The following is a 24,078-nucleotide window of genomic DNA, read 5'->3' as shown; positions in this document are numbered from 1 at the left end:
AGAGATGACATCTGCTAATGAGCAAGAGCTTTCCTTGGCAAGAGACTGCAGCTCCTGCTTTCGGGAGAACTGCATAGGAGCTGAGGGTCCTTCTCGCAGTGTCGCCCTAGGCTTGCTGTGGGACACTTCAACTACATCCACAGCAGCAGGTTTCTTCTCTGGGGGTTAGATCCAGAGGCAGAGATTGCTGCTGCTGACTTTGTGCACTCACCTCTCCAGTGTAAAGGAGGTTACTGGTCTAAATGAAGGGCATTAGAAAGGCTACATCAGTATTTAGACTTGAGAGCCCTGCCAAAGAGTGACATAAATATATTTCATCTGTTCATTCATTTGTTCTTTCTTTTTTAACTCTGTGGAGAGCAAAGAGGCTCTCAGCGTTTAAGGAAAAGTGCTGATGTTTTAAATGGGGAAGGATGAATTCCGATTAATGGCAAGACAAAAGAAAGGATCTAGTGAAATGTTTTATGAGACTTGACAGGTTAAACCTTTGAGAAAATCATTATGCACAAATTTAATTTATTGAGAAGACCAGGCTGGCCACGAAGATATTTCTCCTTTCAGAGGAGAAAATGTTACATAAAATTGTCTGCAAGCTTTTGGCTATGGACATTAGGAGCCAGAATAAGAGTAAAGCTGAAACTTCCGTAATTTATCTGATGAAACACAAGCAGTTGTGATCTCCAAGAAGCAGATTTCCAGGGGTGTGATGCTTTCTTTTGTTCTTTTTCTTTTTTAATGTTGTGCGTAACAAACATCCTCCTTGCATTATTAAAAGAAAAAAATAGTTTGAAAGGGGGACAATATGACTCTTGGTCTGACCTAGGAGATTTGTCACAAGGTGCTGCTAGGGCAAAGGCTGAAAGAGGACAGTTGTTTCATCAGCAGGAGCATCCTCTTTGACCCTGTTAAGTAGGACAGGGATTCACGAGGATTACAGGCTCTTCTAGCTTTGGTCAAACCCTAGGAGCCAGATCCTCAAAGAGGATTATTGGCACAACTCTCAAGACCAATGCAGCTGCCAAAATGTGGGTTGGCTGAGCGTGTGCCCGACCCAGACGTTTCCCCGAGGAGCAGGGCAGCCCAGCTCTGGACCTTCCAGGAGTGCTTCTCCTTTTCCTGGAGTGTGCCGTGCCAGCCGCCCCCAAAGGCAAGTGCTGCCAGAGCGCTGGGCTGGAGACTCCTCTGCTCTGCTCTGCTCTGTTCTGGCAACTCATCTCTCCTTTTCATATTTTTGCATATACTGGTTTCGCACAGCCCTAGCACGCTGAAAGCCAGTAAAATTAATAAGGAAAGTAAATGAAGCAGAGAAAAAACGAAGAACTACCCTAGCGTGAGGTAAACAAAAGCTCTGTTTCTCAGCCGTAGCAGCACTGACTGTGCCCCGCTCGAGGCAGAAACGGAGGAGAAGGTGCCCCGTCCCTTGGCCGTCCCTCAGCCCTGCTCTGCAGCATGGGTCCACCACCGCTCCCGGCGCGTCGACACGGCTCAGGCAGCCACGGCCACGTTCGGGTGCCGAAGTGGGGCCAGCCACTCCTCACCCAGCCTCAGATGCTCTCTGGAGCTGGGTCCCTATCGCTCTGCTCTTCGGGGTCGCCCCGCACTTGCCAAGCAGCTGCTGGACCTTTCAGGGGGACGGGGTGGTGGTGGGGGAAGCCTGCCGACAGTTTGGTGTTCACTGAGCCCCTTCCTCCCAGGCAGCGCTGGGCAGAGATCCCTCGGTGGTGGGGAAGGACGGGGCCACCATCTCCCCGCACAGCTGCATGGCCCACGGGGACGGTGTGGTTTTGCCCGCGTTCGCGTTAGTGGTACGCAAGCCCCTCTAACCACTAGACAATGCTTCCTGCCTCGTCATGTTGTCGGTATTAATTCAGAGTAATTTTGCAGGTGGGGAGGGCCCAACGGGGAGCTTGGGGGGTGGGGGGGTTGGCCAATGGGTGCCGAGCATCTTTCAGAAGTGGTGCCCCTTCGCGTGTCAGCCCTTCTGCTGAGCCCCGGGGACCCTTCTGACTCCTCCCTTGGGCACACCCCGGTGACACCCAGCGGGGGCTCGGCCGGGGTGGATGGGGAGGGGACGCTGGGGGCAGCCCACGTCTCTGCACCTCCAGTCGGAGAGAAGGCTGCACGGACAGAGCCTGCGAGACAACCTCCCTGCCATCCCGTCACCCCGGCAGCCATGGACAGGTAAAAATGAGAGCCTCCAGTTTCTCGCTCGTGTAAGAAACGAGGAGGGTCTTTCTCTGAGGATTAACCTGCTCCCCATTTGGTGCTCACCGTTCCTTTCCCCGTCTGACTCAGTTGTCTAACTCCCCGCCCCGTCCTGCCTTGCACCTCGCATCTCTGCGTCTCTGTCATTCTTTCTCTTTGACTGTCTGCCACCCCGTACTCTTTTCCCTTTCTGTCATTTCTCTTTCTCGTGACTGTTCTCTGTTCCTTGTAATTCTTTTTCTTTTCTAGAAACAAAACAAGATGACAGAAAGACGAACGTTCAGATGCTTGTCCTCCGCTTAGGCATCTCGATCCCTGCCCACTCTTCTCTCATTATCCACCTATTCTTTTTCTTGCACCAGATTTCTCTCTTACTCTTGTTTCTGCTCCTGGCGCCCTTGTGCTCATAAGCACAGGCTGTTCCAGCCTTGGATTCCTCTACTTGCACTGCAATTATTCTGTGAGATAATTATAACTAATTATCCACAATTGCATATCGTTAGCCCACTCGGGCGCCTTGACTCTGATTTGAGGATTTGCTTCATGAATCTTTATCTGAGGCGATGGCCTCTGCTCAGTCTGTTTCTTCAGTGCCTGGGTATCATCGCAGCTCCTGTGTCCTTGCTGCTTTCCCTTGAGCTGTTCTATAGCTATAGGACTTGCACGCATCTCCAGCAGTTTACCCCCAGCTGCACATCTGCTCCCCGCAACATCTGTTCATTCGTTCTTCTTGTAGCAGCCACGTTCTGAAATACTCCCTGGCAAAAAAACCCGGGGACAGTGAACTCTAGGGAGAAGGGAAAACAGGAACTGGTATGAATGAGCATTTCTAGGTGAACAAGTGGCTTCTGTGATTTGAAATTGTCCTCACTTTGCTCCAACAGTGAAAAATAACCCAAGTGATCATCATTTGGTTTTCTGGGGTTTGGGGTCATTTCTTGTTTTTCACCCTTATTTGCATCCACGTGCTGCTCTGCAGGGGCAAAACTATTGCACAGAGAAAAATGGGGAAAAGTGGGAAAAGAGACAGTTGCAAGGAGAATCAGAAACATTTTGAAAGCAAATGTTTTTGCCCAAAACTTCACAAAAAAGGTAAAAATGAAAGCCTGCCTTCCCTAAACTTTTTGATGTGTCGAAAAGCATTTTTCCGTGTGGGCTTTGATGAAACACCAACATAGATGTTATTGTTCTTCGCCTGGTGTATATGGTTCTACAGTAAGTGACTGCATTTTTCACAACTCCTCTGCTGTGTCTTCTGCTATGGTGGCACAGGCTAGGTAGGAGCTTTGCAACCCTCTGGCCTATCATACCTGCTCATTTCCCACATGATTGTCTGGACAGGCTGGGAATCTGTCACAAGTAGGAGTGTCCCCTCTCCAGTATCGCTGTTACACAGACGAGTCTTCCCAACATCCCTGCAATAATGCACATCTAAGAGGGCGAAGCACTGGTGGACAGCTTTCTGAGGGGACCAAGACGTGTGTGTGTGCGTGTGTTAGGGAATATACACACATGTTCATACGCCTTTGTGTAAGGGCAGGGAAGCAGGGTGAATCTAAGGTGGTAGAAAGCAGGGCGGCTCGAAGTGTGAGAAATAAATCAAAACTGATGATAAAGAACACGTAGTGCAAGAGAGAAAAGTGCGTAGAGGAAACACGCCCACCGTGACTGGCCAGAGAAAGGGGTGATGAAATGCAGTGGGATCAGTTTGTGATCAGGCAAAACCTGCAAGCTCAGGAGAGAAGGACTGGGGCAGTGCTTAGAGGACAGACCTCCAAGAACTGCGTGAGGCTTGTTGTTGGGCTGAATAAAATGCCTAGTAGGGATGCTTTGATGCTTTGGCCTCTGAGTGTATGCAGGACTCTGCGAGCCTTCTTTATGGACTTTACTCTAGCAGGAGACATGCCCCATGTGATCTACTTCTGTAGGAGCATGTGTGTATAAAAACTGGCATAACTGGGCATCTGCGTGCTTGCTGTTTCTGTGTGAGCAGGACAGGTATTTTTGCACTGCAGGCTGAGGGCGACATGGCAGGAAAGAGGATGTGTGCAAGTGGCTTGCCTATCTGCGGGCCGATCAGCGTAGCAGGGGTGCTTGAGGGAAGCGTGTGCCTCTCTGGCGATGCGATGCGGTGTGGGGTGCAGCAGGGAGTGCTACGGGAGAGCGAAGCCCGTGCACGGGGTGACAAGAGGCGCGGGGACGTGTGCGGCTCTCTGAATGAGCACCCGTGGAGTGACGGCCGTGCGTGAGGGTGCAGGATGCAGGGAAGCTCCTGGAGGAGCGGAGGGGATGCCGCTGGTAGCTGGGGGTGAAGTGCTCTACACTGCTCAGGCTTTGCCGTGATGCTGGCAAACAGATGAATGGTGCTTGTGTAAGAAGCTTTTCCTTGCTCAGACTCTTGGGTTTAAATTGGATTTAAATTCCTAACAAACCGAAATACCCCTTTCCTACACTTCACTGGAGACCCCCCAGAAAACCCAGCTCGGTATCACTTAAACTAACCCAATCTCCCTGCTGAACACCAGCCTACCAGAGGGAAAAGATGACAAAGGACCTGATTATTTATAGTCACTCGCTTCTGTTTTGCATTGCTGTGGGGGACGTGAGCATCTCAGCTCAATGAACACAGCTGTTCTCAGCTGCCTGTGTACCTCCAGTTGGCTGTGAGGCTGTTAGAGACGGCTGGTGACTACCTTGCCCTCCCCGTGCTTCTTGCTGCTTCTCCCCAGCAGGATCCCCGGGAGCGGGACCCTGCCAGTCTTGATGTTTGTCTAATGTGGGAACGGTACTTGTGTCTGGAGAGGTGTCAGCATGCCCACCCCGTTACGTATTCGGCGGGCGTATGGCACCTTACCCGAGCCCCGAGCCCTGCATGATTTCAACCACGCTCTTCTTTTGGGCAAAGCTGGGAAGAAACTTTATCTGGTTTTCTCAAAAGAGGCTCTAATTTGATCCATCCCTCGCCCCAGTGGCTTTTCAGGGTTTCATACAGCAGAAGTAATATTTCTTGATGACTAAACTCCAGACCATCTCATCTTCCCAGTTCTTCTCTGACCCCTTCATCCTTCTCCCTCATTGGTGTCCATCTCTTGGATATTTGCAGATATTTTCACACTCTGCCCAGTCATGGTTGCTGTTTGACTAATCACTACTAATTCATTTACTGTTTCCACTCACATGGTCACCTGCTTCATCCCCACAATCACGTCTGCACCTTTTCCCTAACACATTGCATGCAAATTACTGATGATCTCCTCGTACGAGAGGCCTGGACAGGAGGAGGGTATTTTTGGTGCTAAGCCCTCAACAAAGACATGGCCAACTGCTGGCTCCAGGGTGAGGCTAATGTAACTTCTCTCTTGGCTTTTCCTGCAGCCTCCTGATGAAGAGGAAGCTCTTCCTCTACAACTTCAAGAATCTGCGCTGGGCCAAGGGCCGGCGCGAAACCTACCTCTGCTATGTCGTGAAGCGCCGTGACAGTGCCACGTCGTGCTCCCTGGACTTTGGATACCTGCGCAATAAGGTACGGGGAACACCTTGCCATCCTGTTCTCCTGTCTGTGCTGAGGCGCACGCAGCTCCAGCCTGCCTGAGGCAGCAGGGAATGGAGGGCTGCGACAGCAACGCAGGCTCTGGCACACGTGTCCACAAGCATGGGCGCAGCGCCGGTACCTAATGTTTGCGTGATGCAGCCTCCAGGTAAACCTGTGCTTTATGCTCCCCGGCAAGACATCCATGGTCCCTGCTGCTTTACCTGCCTACCTACTTTTCTGCTTAGCTCCCACCCATTTCTCTTGCTGCATGTCCCTATGCATCAGTGCTTCCCTGTGCTTTTCCACTTATGTACCACTGTGCCTTCTCCCTCTGTGTGCTGACCCTAGGACCCCCCTTGTTTCTCCTCCCCTCGCACCCCATCCAGCTCTCAACCCCCCCCTCACACCTTGCCCCTCTCCCTCTTTCACGAAGATGGGCTGCCACGTGGAAGTGCTCTTCCTGCGCTACATCTCAGCCTGGGACCTGGACCCGGGCCGCTGCTACCGTATCACTTGGTTCACCTCCTGGAGCCCCTGTTACGACTGTGCCCGGCACGTGGCCGACTTCCTGCGTGCCTACCCCAACCTGACCCTCCGCATCTTCACGGCTCGCCTCTACTTCTGCGAGGACCGCAAGGCAGAGCCTGAGGGGCTGAGGCGCCTGCACAGGGCGGGGGCCCAGATTGCCATCATGACCTTCAAAGGTGAGACGTGCAGGCGAGAAAGAGATGACGAAGAGCTATGGGGTGTTGGGGAGATCCAGGAGGTTGGGAGAAACTGGGACAGGGAGCCAGAGAAGATGATGGCAGGATGTGGTGATTTAGTGATCCTAGAAGAGGTGAAGTGTCCTCTCTGGGGCAGTCTTGAGCGCTCTGTAACTCCACTGTGCCTTTCACAGATTACTTCTACTGTTGGAACACATTTGTGGAGAACAGGGAAAAGACATTCAAAGCCTGGGAAGGGCTGCATGAAAACTCTGTCCATCTGTCCAGGAAACTTCGACGGATCCTCCTGGTAAGGGCCAATTCTCCTTCTCCTTCCAGTGCCTCTTCCACTCAGCTTCTTCCTCTCTTCCTTGCTATAGTTCCTTTCTGCTCTTGTTGCCCATCTCTGCCATCTGCCATTCCATTCAATCCTGTGTCTTCACCTTCCACATCCCTCATGCCTCTCCCCCAACTTCATTCATATCTCTTCTTTTCATTCTCTTCCCCTTCTTCCACCTCTCATCTCCTGCCATTCCTTCCTCCTTCCCCATCTTCATAGGTTCCTGCTCACTTGACAGCTGACCTACCATTTATATTTTGTCCTGCAGCCACTGTACGAAGTAGACGACTTACGAGACGCCTTTAAAACTCTGGGACTTTGAAGTGAAAGTCATCAGAAATCAGAAGACTTCACAAACACTTGTTTGATCTCCAACTCTCTCCCTTACAACAGATCTTTCTCTTCTTCCCTCTTTACATCTCTCTTCCTTCCAGCCCTGTGTCTAGAGATAAGACTATCCTTACTTTTTCATTTCCAAGGAGAACTAGGCTGATCTTCTGAAGACGCATTCCCCAGACTCACACCTCATCCATTGCTAGCTGGAAATAGCCAGGACTGAAGTGACATTGCCAGAGAGCGACTAGCCCTCCCTCGGTCCCTGTAGAGCTAATTCAGGTGACCCACTAAACGGAGTTCTGGGCTTAGCCTTGCCCAGATGGGAGCAGACAGTCTGCAAAGATGTCTGTGTCACTGTGTTCTCACTGGCACCGCACTGATCTGCACATGTCGTGAGGGCTTCGGGAAGCACATCTCTTGGCTCTTGGAGCTGCACTACACTGAGCTGCTCTGTGTCCTCCCCTGTGAAACAGTGCATTTGTCCTTCTGCATATGGGTAGGAAGTTGAAAACCATCACCATTTAAGTGGTATAGCCTATGTCCTAACAGCAAAATTGGCCAGTTATTAGAAAACTCAACTGAGAGTATTGAAGTGAGTCTTGGAAAACCCAGGTGGCTTATCTTGAAAACCTCACTTGAAGCCAGCAGGACTTCTAAGTGAATTGTGTGCAGGCTCAGGCCCTGCAGTGCCACCTGCCCAGAAAGGAGGGAGCTTCAGTAGCTGTAGGTCCAGGTTGTGTGCCCTAGGAGAGGTTGAAGCTAGACGATAAAAGCCTAAAATGCAAACAGAAGGCTTGCTAGCCAACATTTTCAAGTGTGAGTTGCAATTCCAGGTGTCCAGCAAGACATTTCCCGTGCAGAAATACGAAATCCACTCGACTCCTATTAACTGTGTTGAAAGCCATGCAGCTTGGGGTCAGTACTGATCAGTGTGTGGGCCTCCGACTCAGCCAGGGAAGGAGCCACCCAGGCACTTCACCACTGCAATGTTTTTCCAAGACACATCTAATGGAAAACACACTTCATTTCTGCACTGTATTGTTCCTCAGACTTAATTTCTCATTCATGTAGGCTGAGGCTGTGGCATTTGAGATGGTGTTTTGGCATCCACAGCAGACATGATCTGTTTCCTGACATACCACAGGAAGGAGCACCACAGCTCTAACTACTGGAGTAATTTTTATCCACTGAGCATCCTAGATCAGACCTGCAATATGCTTCCTCCTTAGCCAACTGTCCTCTGTTGGAAATACACCTTAACAGCACCTGAACAGTCCCACGGTCTTCTGCTTTTTCAGGCCTTTTACTGCCCATAATATGGCTAGATATGGCTAGTTGGTGTCCGGACTGAGAGCTGGGCAGGAAAAAACACACGGCATGAGGAAAGCTATATAGTCTGTAGATAGATATCTTATGCAGGGTGCAAAATCAAAGCATCCTCCTGCCTGGCAATCACAGTGTTTCCACTAGGGGACTCCATCAGCACCTGGTCTTGTGAACACAGTCTTTACCAAGTTGAAGACATGGGTTCATCGTACACGCCTACCCACCACCACCTTCCCAATACCTAAATTACAGATGGATTGTTCACTGCAGTCTAACCTCTGGGCTTTGCCAAGGCTAAGTTTGTCCCACATTCTGAGGGTGCTCTGTTATTTCCTTTGTAATGGCTGCGAGTTCTCTGCTCCATCCTGTTCCTTTCTGGGTAAGGCTGGAGGCTCCTGTGTCGCTCCTCAAAAGACCTCCTCTGGTGACAGACCTGCTGCAGGAGGATGGCAGAGCGCCCTGCTCCCATAGTGCCTCCTCCTGCTAGGAGAGGTCACAACTGGGTGCATCACAAGCTGCCTAAAACTTCAGGCTCCTGAGGCACTCTCAGCTTGAGGAATTTGGACCAGGAATAGCAACGAGAGCTCTTTGCAAAGCATTAATTTGCAAGCATGGTGTTGTATATTTGTTTGATATGGTGGATATTATTTATATAAATAAAGGTCTCACAAATGAGCATCTGGTTTGTCATTATTTTGGTACCATGTGGGTGAGGGAACTAAAAGTTGACACAAAGAACTGACGTGTCATCTATCCCTTCTGATTTCAGGAGAGTCAACATGACACTATCCTGCTAAACTGTCTTTATCCTTTTCACTTGTAACTGTGAAGTCAGAATCATAGAATCATGGAATAATTTCGGTTGGAAAGGACCTTTAAAGGTCATCTAGTCGAACCCACTGCAATGAGCAGGGACGTCTACCACTAGATCAGGTCACTCAGAGCCCTGTCCAACCTGACCTTAAATGTTTCCAGGGATGGGGCATGTACCACCTCTCTGGGCAACCTCTTCCAGTGTTTCACCACCCTCATTATAAAAAATTTCTTCATTGTATCCAGTCTAAATCTACCCTCGCTTAGTTTAAAGCCGTTACCCCTTGTGCTATTGCAACAAGCCCTGCTAAAAAGCCTTTCCCCGTCTTTCTTATAAACACCCTTTAAGTACTGAAAGGCTGCAATTAAGTCTCCCTGCAGCCTTCTCTTCTCCAGGATGAACAGCCCCCACTCAGTCTTTCCTCACAGGAAAGGTGTTCCATCCCTCTGACCATTTTTGTGGCTGTCCTCTGAACCTGCTCCAACAGGTCTGTGTCTTTTCTGTGCTGAGGGCTCCAGAGCTGGATTCAGGACTCCAGGTGGGGTCTCACCAGAGCAGAGTAGAGGCGCAGAATCACCTCGCTTGACCTGCTGGCCACACTTTTTTTGATACAGCCCAGTATATGGTTGGCCTTCTGGGCTGCAAGTGCACTTTGTCAGCTCATGTCCAGTTTTTTGTCCACCAGTACGCCCAAGTCCTTCTTGGCAGGGCTGCTCTCAATCGCTTTATCCCCCAGCCTGTATTGATACTGGGGCTTACCCCGACCCAGGTGCAGGACCCTGCACTTGACCTTGTTGAACCTCATGGGGTTCACATGGGCCCCCTTCTTGAGCTTGTCCAGGTCCCTCTGGATGGCATCCCATCCTTCTGGTGTGTCGACCGCACCATTCAGCTTGGTGTCATCTGCAAACTTGCTGAGGGTGCACTCAATCCCAAAGTCTATGTCATTGATGAAGATAATAAACAGCACTGCTCCTAATACGGACCCCTGAGGGACACCATTTGTCACCAGTCTCCATCTGGACATCGAGCTATTGACCACTACTGTCTGGATGCAACCATGCAACCAGTTCCTCATCCACTGAAGAGTCCACCCATCAGATCCATATCTCTCCAATTTAGAGAGAAGGTTGTTGTGGGGAACCGTGTCAAAGGCCTTACAGAAGGTCCGGATAGATGACATCCATAGCTCAAGCTGTTGACAGTGTTACCTAGCAGATCAAGGCAGGTAAAGTGTTCAAGCAATAGACACTTTGGAAATATTACCAAAAATCTGTGATGTAAATGCTGAAGTTGTTCAATATGCTTCCTTCATTGATTGCAAGCCTGTCATCCCTATTCATGATTTGTAAGTGACCAAAGTGGACACAGAAGTGCTGACTCAACATACTTCACAAAAGAAGAAGAGAAGCAGAGATGGAAAAAGGATCTGTGTCTTCCAACTTTTGGTATTGGCCTGTACAACACCGTTGTCGTCAGTGAAATAGTTGGAAAGCTACTAGGAAAAGTAACATTTTCTAAAAAAGCAGTTGAGACACTGACTTTTGCTTAAATGCTGGCAACCACTGAGTTGAAAATACTTGTTGAAACATGACGTTTGGTGATATTACATAATAGGAAAATAAATGCAATGAGCAAATGCAAAGAAACGTGCATTGCATTCAGCATACATCTTAGGTTGCTTCTTCTGAATCTAAAGCAGACTGAATTCAGAGTGGACTGTTTAGCTAATCCATGTGATTCTTCTGCTATAGAGATTTTCTTTAACTGCACTTTTTCTGTTCTCAAATACCAATTCATATTATTTCTTACATGGTATTTTTTGAATTGGCATTATTAATTAATGCAGCCTCAAATGCATTAGCTGTCTCTGCCAAGAATAACTCCCTGGAGAATGACTGTTATGTAGTAACATTACTTTTTCAGCTTAAAATTTTTTTAACTTGTTTTGCAGACTGTGTATTTAAGGAACATTTCACTACTGCTTATATGCTCTTGAGTACCACGTGTTTTTACAGCCTGTCCCTTATGGAGATAGTGGCTGTGCTATTCTAGGTGTCTCCTTCCTTTATACGCAGCTGGGAAAAAGCTACCCCCTCAAGGGGTCTGTGGCGAAAATACCTCAGACCCCATTGCCTGAGCTGTGGGAAATGGGGCTTGTGATTTCTGGGAGGGTGTTTCCTCCCGAGATGGTGGGGAACAGCCAGAGCAGGGGCCTATGGTGCTAGCTGAAAACCCCCGTCTCACTTGGTCCGATATCCCACATCTGCAGCGATGAACAAGGCACGGGCGCATCCGAATCGCTGTACAGCTGCCGCCCCAAGCCTTGCTTTCCACGAGTGTGCTCGCCTCCCTGTGCTCTTGTTACTCGCACCCTGAGGACTACAGTTAATGACAGGATTCAAAAGATTTCCCAGCAAATCTGGCCTGCCCCCGTGACATTGTGTGTAATATTTCGGGTGCTTTTTGTACGCTCAAGCTTCAGAGAAGGCAGCTCCGTAATCCCAGGCACGAGAAGCGGCAAGTGCAGCCGTCACTGTCCCTGCTGATAGCAGTGTCTTTAGGGTCCCATGGTCTCCAGCAAAGCAAGTTAATCAAGACATGCCTCCACCATTTAGACACAGAGAACTTAGAAAGAAAGAAAAAAAAAAAAAAGGAAAAAAACCCCAAACCTTGACAAAGTACCACAATTCCGTTTTGTGGAGGATTTCCATGGCTTAATTGTAAAACGCTGCATAGCAGGCTGCCAGCGAGGAGCTGGGCAGGCAAGCTGGCGCAAGCAGTTGCTCTCCGACCTAAACTTCCCTGTAATACAACTACTTTGTCAAAATACTTCCATTTTTAACAAACAGACAGATTTTCAAAGAAAAAAACATCTAGTTAGAGTTTTTCAGACCAGCTGTAGTTCACAAGCCACTTATTGGAATGACAATACAGACGCAGCTGCAGCCTGCTGTGGGTGACCCTGCTTCGGCAGGAGGGTTGGACTGGGTGACCCACAGAGGTCCCTTCCAACCCCTGCCATTCTGTGATTCTGTGATTCTGTGTAAGCACACCTTCCCCAAGCCTGGGGGGCTGCGGAGAACCGTCGTGCCCACGGGTGGGGTTAGCTCCTGCATCCTCACTCAACGCCATCCTGCGTGTCTCTGCGTGCAGCCACCTGCGTGACCTCCTGGCAGTCGGACCCTCGGGACGCATCCAGTCTTACGGCAGCTCCCGGGGGCCGGAGTACAGAGACCACCCGCCCTGTGAAAGCCCCAACTCTGCGGCAGGGCGAGGCACGGGATGGGTCTTGGATCATGGAGGGAACGGGATAAACGGGCGATGGGATGGTCACTGGTAGAGTGTGGAAAACCGGGCATGGCTGCCATCTCCTGGTGCACGGGGGTGTTTGGCACCCTCGACGAGGGTGTTGGCTGGAGGGACGTTGTTCCTCGCTGCTAACGGCTCCCGGCGTCCGGCTCTGGACAACCCCCAGAACGTGCCCGTTGAAGAGCAGGACACTGACATCATTCCCACAGCTGCACGCAGCATTACTCCAGGTCGGTACACGGCGTCCTTGGACATCACATTGCAATAATAAGAAACAGATTACCGTTGAACTATGCAAAGACACGCTCCAGGCCCTTACAAATACAAGGGGGATTTTCAAAGCGTGTCTCGCCCCCTGCTTTCTCTCTTTCCCTCTCCCACTCGCGGGTACTTGGAAAGCAGGACAGAAAGGGGCTTCAGGGTCACGGAGTCCAGTCCCCTGCTACTTGCCCCTTCGGGGGTTTTTAGCCTAGATATATTGGTCCAACATTGTCCTCTAGCTTGAGCAGTTTTTTTCTCCCCTCCCTGGTGCTGATTCTTTGGTGTTTCTATGAGCATAAATTTAGTTATTTAATCACATATGTATTAAATACTCACGGGGATGGAAATTAGGTTTGGTTGGCAGAAGAAACGTGGAGGGGTTTGGCACAGAAGAGACCATTTGTTCTGACAACGCCAGCAGGGACAAGCAGAGCCTCTGAAGGGGAAGGAGAAGGCGGGTTGCTGCAGGAGCAGAGGTCAGAGCAAAAGGGTTGGTGCCAAAGTATGGCAGGTATTTTGAAGGCTGCCTTTGGCTTTTAAAAATCTCGTACACTTTTGTGACAGGCAAGTTTCCCTTCAGGCTTCCAAACCCGTGTAAGATACAGCTAAAACACCATTGTTGCTGCTGTTGCTGTCATTATTAAGCATACCACCTGAAGGACTGATTGAGAGGGGTGATCCTCCTGTCTATAAGGAGCCTGTCTCCTCACATGGATGAGTGCAGGTGGCACCCAAGTTCCAGAGGATGTTGATATCTCCAAGCTAGAATCTCGTTATTAATCACAGTGAAGAACTAGCTGACTCTATGAGCTGCAACAATGTTTTTACCAGTCCAGAGGGACAGAAGAAGACAGACCAGCTGTCTTCTGTGGTTACCGCTATAGGCTAGCAGCGTGGTAGACCCACCTCTAGGCCCTTACACGCCAGTAGGAGCACAGCAGGGACACAGCAGATTGCAAGTCCGCTCTGGCAGCTAAAACTGGTGTAAAAAATCTTTGCTTCTGTTAATACAACACTTCTGTGCAGCTGAATGACTCAGTAACACCCAGAGCTGACACTAGTGGTAGCAGAACTATGACCCGTGACAGGGATGGGGGTGCCAGTGATCTCTGCCTCATCACGCCCGGGTGCACAGCTGTAGCAAGGGACTATCGCCAGCCAGATGTGGCGGGGGGAGGCGGGGGCATCAGCCTGTGACAGGGTTCACTTCAGGGCGCAGGCTCCGCTAGGAGTATGGCACCATCACTTACGCTGCCCTGTTCATCATTTCTGCTTTGTCACGTGTCCCCTTGCTCCCTTAGTGACAGTCCAACACGTCACAGGACCATCACCACTGCAAAGTTCTTGCCTAATGGACCAGGGTCACTGCTGAGCAAATGGGCACATCTCTGGTTCACCCCTCTAACTCAGACTCACTTGTACTGGGGTAAGGCCACAGGACCCTGATCACACTCCAGCTGGATTTGTTAAAGCCTCCATAAAATGCTGTCTCTGCTTTCAGTCGTCTCCAAGATCCTGCTACATTTCCTCTCCCAGAACAGCAGTGTAGCTGCTCGCACTTCAGAAAGGGCTGCTGAGCACTCAGAAACCATGTTTGGCCAAGGAAGAGCTGAAGAGACCTGGAGCCTGGGAGCGCGTCAGGTAAGAAGTATTACATCTTCTCACCTTGTTCTTCTCCAATATTTCACTTTCAGGAACGCGTTGTTGCTACATTTCTCTTTTGGGACTTTTAGCAAGACTGATTAGCCCTTCTGAGAACGAGGAACAAACAAACAAGAAGTTGGACAGAAAACCAGATAATTGCAGGGGGCAACAAATTAAAACATTTGTTTTGGGAGTACAAGCCAGAGAGTCAAAACTGTAACTACAGGGAGCTGAAAAGGGACATAAACCAGTACATCCCTGTGCAGGCACCCACTGGTCCCTGAGGAGCCACTGGACACTTGCCAATATTGCTTTGAGATAGGATGATGGAACAAGAGTAGGCCAAATAGCTTCCAGGATAGGTGTCCAAAAATAGTCGGGTTGTGTACCCATCTTGCTAGTGCCAACCTACTGTTATTAATCCCCAAGGAAACTGCACTGGAAAATGCCGCAGAGACCCGTGCTAAATGAAACTGAGGAGCTTGATTGATAGGATCTCATTTTCTTCCTCCTTCATCGATCATTTTGTCCTCTGTTGTTCTGCTGTGTATCCTGATTTCAACCTTGCTTTTCTCCCTTGGCCACCACCCCACCCTCATCCAAGGCTCTCTGGCCTGGGGCTAAACAGATGAGTATTAGCTGAAATTCAAAGCAAGAATAGGGTACCTCTTGATATGCCAGGAATAACCTCTCTGTCCTGCAGTAAAGACACTGTCTTCTATCTTGCCTGCAGGAAAATTATTTCGCAGTAATAGTTCACTGAGATGGGCCTTGGACTGCCAGGAACAAAGTCTGTGCTCACCCTCAAGTGATACTGCAGGAAAAAGCAATTCATATGGAGCAGGTCACCATATTGCTGTTACAGGATTAAGATCAACTTTGAGCCAGTATATATTACTCCTTACTGTACTACTGGTCCTTTCTCATGTAGAACAATGCAGTTGACACAGCCCTGGCTTCTGGACCATCTAATCCCCTTCACCTAGTTCTATTTACAGAAGGCTCCTATTGTCTTTCTTGAATCTTCTCAAATGAATTCTCTCCCATCAACCCACCTTCCACTCCTAATTCAAATTCACATCTTGTTTAATCTCCAGGCAATGTCATCATCCTACTTCAAAGACCTGGGCCATCCAATCTGCCATCTTACTCCAGAGAGTTGGAGTTTTAGGTACACCGATCTCGAAGTCTGACTGTGTTATGTATTCTAAGGTACAGAAACGTAACAACCCCTGCCACCATTATTAGATTATTTCATGTGAACTAGTAATGTGTCAGTAATTTCCACATTGCTATGGGTAAAACTTTCCCTGTGTGATGCTAAGCTGTGAGCAAGATTCTCTGATGCTAAGGTAGCCGTGGCAAGAGGCATGGATGGGTCTTCAGGTCTTGCAGATTTTCTTAACGCTTAGGGTTTCCATTTTGCACTGGCCATGGACGCTACACATTGCTGTATAGCTTTGTGCTGTTGTACTTTCAAGATTCTCAGATGGGACTCAGCTAAATTCTGTAGCATAATGGGGCTTCAAAGCAAGACACAAATGAAGATGTTTGAAGATATATATGTTGATCAGGCTCAAATCCCGTTTCCACATTCCATAGCAGACCAGTAACTTATAAGTTATTTTGCTGAATGGTTATAGACCCCAGGGTACTCAGTATGTTGATCGAGTTATTTGATTTCTCCCTAAGGAAACGAAGAGTTAATGCTAGAATGGCCAGAAAGAAGGCATGTGACATCCAGCCTGAGGTCCTGGACAGGGGAAAAAAACTTTATCCACATTGTACATTGCTTGGAGTAATTTTGTTTGGTTAACGTAGGAGACACCCCCCAGCCAGCTGCACTCAGCTTTCGATACCCTCCCAGACAGCAAGGGCTGGAGCTGCTTCCTCAGCCTCCAACTTTTCTGCCCATCTTGATTGTCTGGTAAACATCTGGAGACTTTGGCCTGGCCAAAGGATGCTATAAGCATTAATCAGCTAGAAAAGATAGACATGGTTCCCACCAGCCCCTGCCTTATTCTTCGAACAGTCATTTGTGCTTGCATGCTACAGATCCCAGTGGCAGCGCATTCCCCAGTGGGATCACACAGTGGAGGTCCTGCTTGGAGGGGCTGGGAATCATGAAGCGTGGAGATCCCAACATGATTCATTCGGATGTGCAGTGTAAACGGAAAACTGCTGCAAGACCCAACACACCTGTATCTCCTTTTTGACTTCTGCCTGTAGAGATAGCTCAGAGCTTTCACTATCTCCTACCTCACCATTACAATCAGTCCAATCAGTGCTTCCAGCTGGCAAAGAAGCAATTTTTTTGCTGTGTTCCCCCAGTTTGCAATGAACAGCTGGGACTGCAGGGTGTGGAATTACAAGGGAAGGATGTGTGCCCAGGAACTGAACAAGAAAAGCAAAGTTTCCGCAGAGTTGACATTTTCCCTTTTATTCTGTTGTTTCTACAGTCATAAAAGCAAGGAGAATAAAACCTTAAAATGAAGTAACATAATCTTCAGTAATATAATTATGTTATATTCTAATAAAGTTAGTCATAAAATAATAGTATTATATAAATACTAATAGCATTAAGTATTTTCTGAAACATACACACAGTGCCATGAAAGTGATCTTCATAACAAATTATTAAAAACCGGAATGTGCTGCTCTGATTACTTGTTTGAAATAGATCAGAGGAGGAAAAATGTTACTCACTGGCCTCTCAAGAGGGTACTTGCAGAATCTGACTGCAGAATAGCAGACATGAAAGGCCTGATCCTGGGACATGGTTCCCATCCCCACTGGACTCTCAGAAAGCCTTGCAAAGACCCAGAGCACTGCGTCCTGGCTGCCTGGATGCATCATCTCAGCTTCCCGACAGTTTCTCATGTGCTCCTTCTGCTGTGTCCAATACTTAGCGATGCCCAGCCAGTGATAAGACTCTTCTTTGGTCACAGTGTGAAGCTCATAGTTCAAGGCTGCAGTAGGGACGACTGCCAGGGACTGGCTTTACCAGTCTTGTAAATAATGTCATGATGCACAAAGTGAGCTTGAAAGCATGCTGCTGGTGCTTGCTAGTATTCAAAGTTTGCCAGAAATGGAGGGAGCCCCTGGCAGGAGGAAAGAAACATGAATGTTAAAAATTAGATGCCAAAAGCTGAAGTGGTCTCTTCAACATGGTCTAGAGTTTGAAAATACATAATCTAGTCCAAGAGATATCTCTGATCCACCTTCAGCGTGTCAGATAATCTCCCTTGGGACACAGCTTTCTAGACAACAGGGTAGCACCTTGGAATTTACTGTGCCATATAAACCCCTCCTAGAAAGACAGACCACTCAGAAACAGAATCATTCGAAAGGTGGCGGATTACAAAATGGAAGCCAGGGATAGGTCCTGTGGAGAGGTAGAATTTTGGGGGGTTAGAAAGGCCCTCTAGAGGTCCACAGTCCAACAATGTGTTTGCAGCATGGCTAACTCCAAAGCTAGATCAGGCAGCTCAGAAGAAAGTTCTCAGCGTCTCCAGAGATGGATGTCTGACAGCCTCTCTGGGCACCTGTTCCAGTACTGCACCACTGTCAGAGGAGACTTTTTCTTTCTGTCCAGTGAATTTCCCTTGTTGCAGCTTGTGCCTGTTGCCTCATGTTGCCTATCTGTAAATTTGAGAAGAATCTGACTCTGTCTTCACCGCCTTTGTGTAGTGGAAAACTGCAGTTTGATCCCACTTAGCCTGCTTTTCGTTGGGTCTAACAAAACCAGTTCCCTCAGCCTCTCCTTGTAGGGCAACTGCTTTAGCACCCTGACCATTGCAGTGGTACTCCAGCAAACCCTCTCTGGTTCCTCGCTGCCATTCTTGTGGCAGAGAGGCCAGAACTTGACACAACTGCATTTCTCTGGAACATGCGCTTGGTATGAACTCTCCTCATTACACCTCTAAGCTCAGGGGGTCTTGGTCAGCCCCAGGTGTTTGTCAGCTGGCAATGGCCAGTGAGACTTGTCTGAACATGCACAACTAGTACAACAGGGCTGGGTGTTCACAAGGGCTGAGCACACAGACCTTCCCGTTCCTTCTACGGAGGGTTGGTGGTTAGTCCAAACTACTGATAATGGGCCCTATTCACCTTCTTTTTAGGGGTGGCTTGAGTTTGGCTGAGACAGCAAAGCAGTTGAGCAAGTGCCTGACTTTCAGCATGAGTGTCCCAGCAAAGGCTTGCTATCCACCAGGGCTCTGCAGTAATCAGCAAGGTTTCCAGGAGCACAGGGAGGGCCAGGTCATTTGTTAGCTGGCTCTATAAAACCAAGACCTGAAGGGCATATTTGCCTTGTACTGCTGCCCTGGGAACTGTGCTGAGTTGGCTGTAGTTTGTCAGTACTCACAAGCATTTACCAGACAGCTCTGTTAGCTCCATGGTAAGCATCACTACGCATTTCATTGTGCATAAGCTGCTAAATTATTTAATGATCTCAGACATTAGGAGACTCAGGAAGGCTGAAAGCCAAGGGAAAAATATCTCCTAAACAGTTGCCTTGCATTAACTACTTTGTTAGATTAGCTGACTGACTGGATAATGCCACTGACTGTGTATCCTGTCACCTAAATGTCTTATTCAGACAGAATCGGAAAGATGAGGTCCTGAGCTATTAAAAGACCTATGTAAATTTTAGGGCGGATCGAACTGAAATTAAGTCTAATGTGTACGTTTTCCTCAGTCAGAAATAAAACAAGGCATTTTAGCATCCTAGAAACAGGTTAGTTTTTCTCCTTCTAGAACTGAAGTTCCTGTCTTTATTACGTAGTTCTGTGCATTCCTTCCTCTGTCTCTTGCTGTCCATTCTGATAGCCCCAATTTTATGTACGGGGACCAGTTCTAGCAAGAACTGGCTTGCCCCACAACGGGTGGCTGAGCCAGGAAGTTAACTCCAGTCCTGGTCTTCTCTTCTGTTCAGTAGATCACCTTCTCTTTCTTGTGTAGGAGGATATCAGGCCATACAAATAACTCCTGTAGTTGTATGGACTGCAAGAAATAGGGAATGAAGATCTCAGTCATATGATACTCATGTGTAAACTCTGATCCTGAAAGTGAATCCACCCGTCTGGGCTTTTGAACTTGTTCAGAACTTAACTAAAATCAGTGGCCCTGTCCTAAGAGGCAAGAAGAGTGTATTTGAATCATGTTTACACAGCTGAATGAGCTTTTGGGATAAAATAGCTCCAGTAAGCTGTGAGCTAATGAACTTGTAGATGATTCTTGTAAAGGGTTGAAATTATTTACTCTTTCCTTAGTAAAAAAACTGGGAGTATTGCTAAATATCTTCTCTACTACTGGCCACAGAGGCACAATGTTGCAGCATAGTCCTTGGCAATCTCTTGCCCGCTTGGCCCTCTGTTCATGTAGCATGAAGCCCATGCTTATTTTTCCTACATCATGTCTGCTAACACCATTGCTAGGATCCTCCAAACCTCCTTTCCCTAGGATTCTGCATTACGTTTCACTCTCAGCATTTCCTTCAAGTCCCTACTAACCCAAAGGATATGACAGAGCTCCATCTGATTCAGAAAGATGTATGAAGTGAAGCTCCAGGGCTGATAATCGTCTTCTCCTTGTTGGTATGCAACAAATCTTTTCCACCAGTAACTGTAATCTGAGAAGAGAGATATCCAGTCACTCTTGATGAAAGGCATGCCCAGTTCTTTCTTCATGAATATGCCAGTGAGTCACTTCTTTCTCAGTAAGACAACAGTAGAGAGCAGGAGAAAGATATTCATCTGAGTGTATTCATGCAAGGGACCAACAATGACTTGCAACTACACAAATAATTTAGTGGAAAAGGGAACCAAAACTCTACAAATAGCAATATGTCTATAAAGGGGAATTGTCAGAGAGAGAGACATCACTACAGTGGCTTGGGCAACCCCTATCACAGATAGCACACCAGGGCATAAAGCCAGAGCACTTTGGCCAAGGGAGAAGGAATCAGCGAGTGGAAGGCTGCTTCTTTGGGAGGAACTGAAAAGGGAAGTGGCACATGCAATTGGGGCTATGCATGCATACCTTTTGACAGCCTTGTGCTTGATCACAGCAGCTTTGGGTAAGACAATAAGCTTGTTGCTTCAGTCATAAATCTGTCTGACTTATCTCGATGATCAGGGAAAACCTGGAGTGAACATCCTAACATTCAGCAGTTTCATATTGATTATAGCATTGACAGGAAGGCCACAGCTTCTGTCAGTACTCTGGTGGTATAATCCCACAGTCAGGTTCCCCAAGATAAGCAGTGTCCTTTAATTTTACATTTGACCTGGCAGGTTTTGTAGCTGCACAGTATCCAGACAGGTATGTGAGATTCATCTCTTCAAATGTACGTTCCTTTCTGTGAGCTACTTGTCTGGACTATTTTTACAGCCAAACATCAACAGGCAAGCAAGATATACATACAAAAAGACACACAGGCAAGACAAAATTGTCCTCTGTGATGCATCATCTGAAAGTCTCCTTTAGATATGTCTCTTTCTTTTCTCCAGCTCTCAAGGAAACCAAGTACTTGCTGCAGCTGGTAAGCTGATCTGCATGTATGCACTAGGAGGGATAGGTTCTATCGCGCTCAGGACTTTTCACTGTATCTAAAGGAGCCATGGACGGGTAGAGAAAGACAGAACTCTCCTTATTCATATTTGGCAAGAGGAAATGAACATGTTGGTCCTGCTGCTGTATGGGACTGGAGAAGAAATAAGGCAGAAGAGAGTGGCATTTTCGCACTAGTCCTCCCCGATGCCAGTCATCACCACTATTCCAAAGCACAACTTCTGAGAGTACACAGAATCCCAGAACTTTCAATCCACACCGAGACAAAGCCAAAGAGTAGTTGGGTTACCTGCAAGATTCATGATATGTATAATGACTCCATCCTTTGCCAGGTTCCTGAGACCTTCCCGGTTACGCGTATCCAGGTGCTTGAACAGCTTGGCTGCGTGTATTTCCAAGGTCACATTGGGGTATATCCGCAGGAAATCCTGAATTCTTTTGGAGCATTTTCCACAGGGGGTAGTAGATAGGACCCAAGTGATGGAACAAGAAACTGATGGCATGGCCTTGAAACAATTTTCCAAGAAGTTGACTTCAGCATGTTGGGTAGAATTGTTTGTGCACCAGTTCCTCCAGATGGTACCTCTGCTCCACCTGATTTCGTACAGTATGTACACCACCTTTGGATGTTGGCCAGGCAAATAATTTCTTTTGAAGTCATTTGGCTGTACCTTCCACCTGCATCAAAAGTAGCAGGAGTACTATGATCCCAACACTTCAATGATATTTGGTCCCATTGTGCATTGCCTGCCATCAGCATCAGCCAAGCCTCCCAATCTCAGCCTTTCTCATCACAAAAGAGCAGCTTGAAGAATGTTGCAATCTAATGATCTAAATCTGGAATTTGATGAAGGCTCCAGAATTATTCACCCAGAGTGGCCCTGGTGAAACACCCACAGCACCTCCCTGAGAGATGTTGAAAGTGTAAGCAACCCCATCACCATTCTGAGATCAGCACCAGTCAAAGCAGTGAGACAACTAGAAAGGAAGACTGGGGAAAGGGATGGTAAGAGGAAAACAGGGCACTAGGCTTCTTAGCTTTGTCTGTCTCTGGAAATTGCCATGGTGCCCAGGCAGAATATGGTGATAGAACTGTATCTCTTACCCTTGGTTGTTCTCTCTGGGTACAGGATCTATATAGAAAAGATTTGTGAGTCATTGGGGATAATAGATCAGAAAACAAAATTTCCTCTACAGCTCCTGTCCTGGCCCCTTTCAGTCTATAAACTCCTTGACAAATCTCTTAAGATAAAAGGGCTTAATAAGTAATCCCTGCACAGCAGGATAGCTGCTCTGGGATGCAAGAGTGGTTGATTTCCACCTGGGAGCTAAAATTTATGGCTCTTTAAAGTATGCTGCACAAGAACCCATGCTCACTTTAACACATAAGGGCTGACTGTGATCTCACTCAATTTTAACTTCACTGATTTCAGCAGTGCTGCATCTGCTTTTTCCCTGACTAATCGAAGAGGATAATCAAATCTATTCTCCCTTTGCATCTTCCAAACTACTTCTACTAGGCAAAACTTGAGCTATTTTCCTATTGGTACTCATAATGTCAACCTAGACAAAAATATCTTCACAGCCAATGAATCGTTGTTTTCTTAGTATGAAACTTTTTCAAAAGGTGAAAAAATATCAGTGCCAAGGAAAAAATGTCAGTGCAGAAAGGAGGGTGACTTCTGACTAACAATTACCTATGGGGTAGCACCAAGGCTAGTTTTTTCTTTTGCAAAAGTCCATCCACAGAAAACTTAAGGATCTAAGAACCCTCATTTTATTGAAGAAAGTAATTAATTTACTTAGAATTAAGATACTAAAGGCACTTTTCCATAGTTCTTAGGTCTTTAAGATGAGGAATTATGAAATATACACAGTGAAATTACATTTCAGCAGGAATAAAATAGTCTTCCACGTCAACAGAAACCTGATCAGCTCCTTGCACAATCTTATTGCACTGATTCTTTAAGAGGCATTTTCTAGCTTTTTATTGCATTGAAAATAAAGTAGGTGAAAACACAAGCCACGTAAATTGCTCCATTCTTAATTGCCTTTGAGATCTCTTTCCACATTAAGAGGTCTTTTGGAATTTTATTTCTTCCTGCCTAATGCCACATCAGGGTTAACAGAATTATATTAATATTTTGAAGCTGGACCTAAGACTCCAGATATGGTAATGCATTTAAAAATATAACAGACACAAATCCACAAGTGTCTCCTGTGTATCTTCATGTGCCAGCACACACATTTGTCTGTACACACCGGTTCCTGAGATACAACTACAGTAAATACCTATGCTGAATATGGAGAAATAGACCCGCTTTTCTCATACATGTACTTACCTCTATCAGTGACAGCAGCCATGGATATTTCTGGATTTGTCTGTTAGCTCGGGTGATGGATGTCCTTTTATTAGTCTTACATTTTGTTTCAGTTTCTATTCCCTAAGACCGAACTTTGGACGTTAGCAATGTTACTCAGCTGAATATTTCCTCGCGGTGACTTGCTCTTATGCAAATAAACTACCCCACTGGGTGAAACCAAAAGCAAGTTCCTGGCAGCAAAAGACTGCAAAAGAGGGTGAGCCCCATTCAGAAGTGGATCTGGGGGTGCAGACAAGGTTGCCTGCCAGAAGCTGGAATTAACAGGTGAGCCATTTTCTTGCAGTGCAGAACAGAAATTGTGTCTCTTTATTACCACTAGCTCCAGAACAGAAAAGCAACTCTTCTCTAGTCATCCCAATGCACCAAGAGAGAAAGAGCACCTACACAACAGGCATTAAGTCACGTAACTCTGACGTGGCAGATAACTTTTCTGGCACTCAGGCATCATCAGAAAGTTGAGCAGAACCCAGTGGAGGGAGGGAAACAGAAGACGTCATCTGCAAAAGCTTGTGATTTTATGGCTCTCCAGCAGGTGGTGATGGTTGCTGCCATCTCCTTGCATTGGACCATTCTGTGGAGTTCCAAGGACCACTCATACACCCTTGAAACTGGGTCCTCACGTAAGCAAGGAAGACCCTCAATGTGTA

General features: G+C 47.4%; 2 protein-coding genes across 2 annotated transcripts; one reads left to right on the top strand and one right to left on the bottom strand.

Moving 5' to 3' along the window:
• Positions 1-464: 464 nt before the first annotated feature.
• On the top strand, positions 465-7,103 carry AICDA (activation induced cytidine deaminase). The gene is made up of 5 exons (XM_009937858.2): positions 465-478; positions 5,581-5,728; positions 6,171-6,441; positions 6,636-6,751; positions 7,050-7,103. The coding sequence occupies exons 1-5, from the start codon at positions 465-467 to the stop codon at positions 7,101-7,103; spliced, it is 603 nt and encodes a 200-aa protein (XP_009936160.2).
• A 9,850-nt stretch (positions 7,104-16,953) lies between these two features.
• On the bottom strand, positions 16,954-23,480 carry LOC104332463 (C->U-editing enzyme APOBEC-1). Its single transcript, XM_075413251.1, has 5 exons — positions 23,390-23,480; positions 22,153-22,180; positions 21,337-21,725; positions 19,988-20,106; positions 16,954-17,575 (listed from the first exon to the last, which is right to left on the bottom strand). Exons 1-5 carry the CDS (start codon positions 23,409-23,411, stop codon positions 17,540-17,542), a joined length of 594 nt encoding a protein of 197 aa, XP_075269366.1. The 5' UTR covers positions 23,412-23,480; the 3' UTR covers positions 16,954-17,539.
• Between the last annotated feature and the right edge of the window lie 598 nt (positions 23,481-24,078).

The sequence above is a fragment of the Opisthocomus hoazin genome, chromosome 1, assembly GCF_030867145.1.
Source record: "Opisthocomus hoazin isolate bOpiHoa1 chromosome 1, bOpiHoa1.hap1, whole genome shotgun sequence".
NCBI lineage: Eukaryota > Metazoa > Chordata > Aves > Opisthocomiformes > Opisthocomidae > Opisthocomus > Opisthocomus hoazin.
This window is presented reverse-complemented; position numbering and strand designations above follow the sequence as displayed.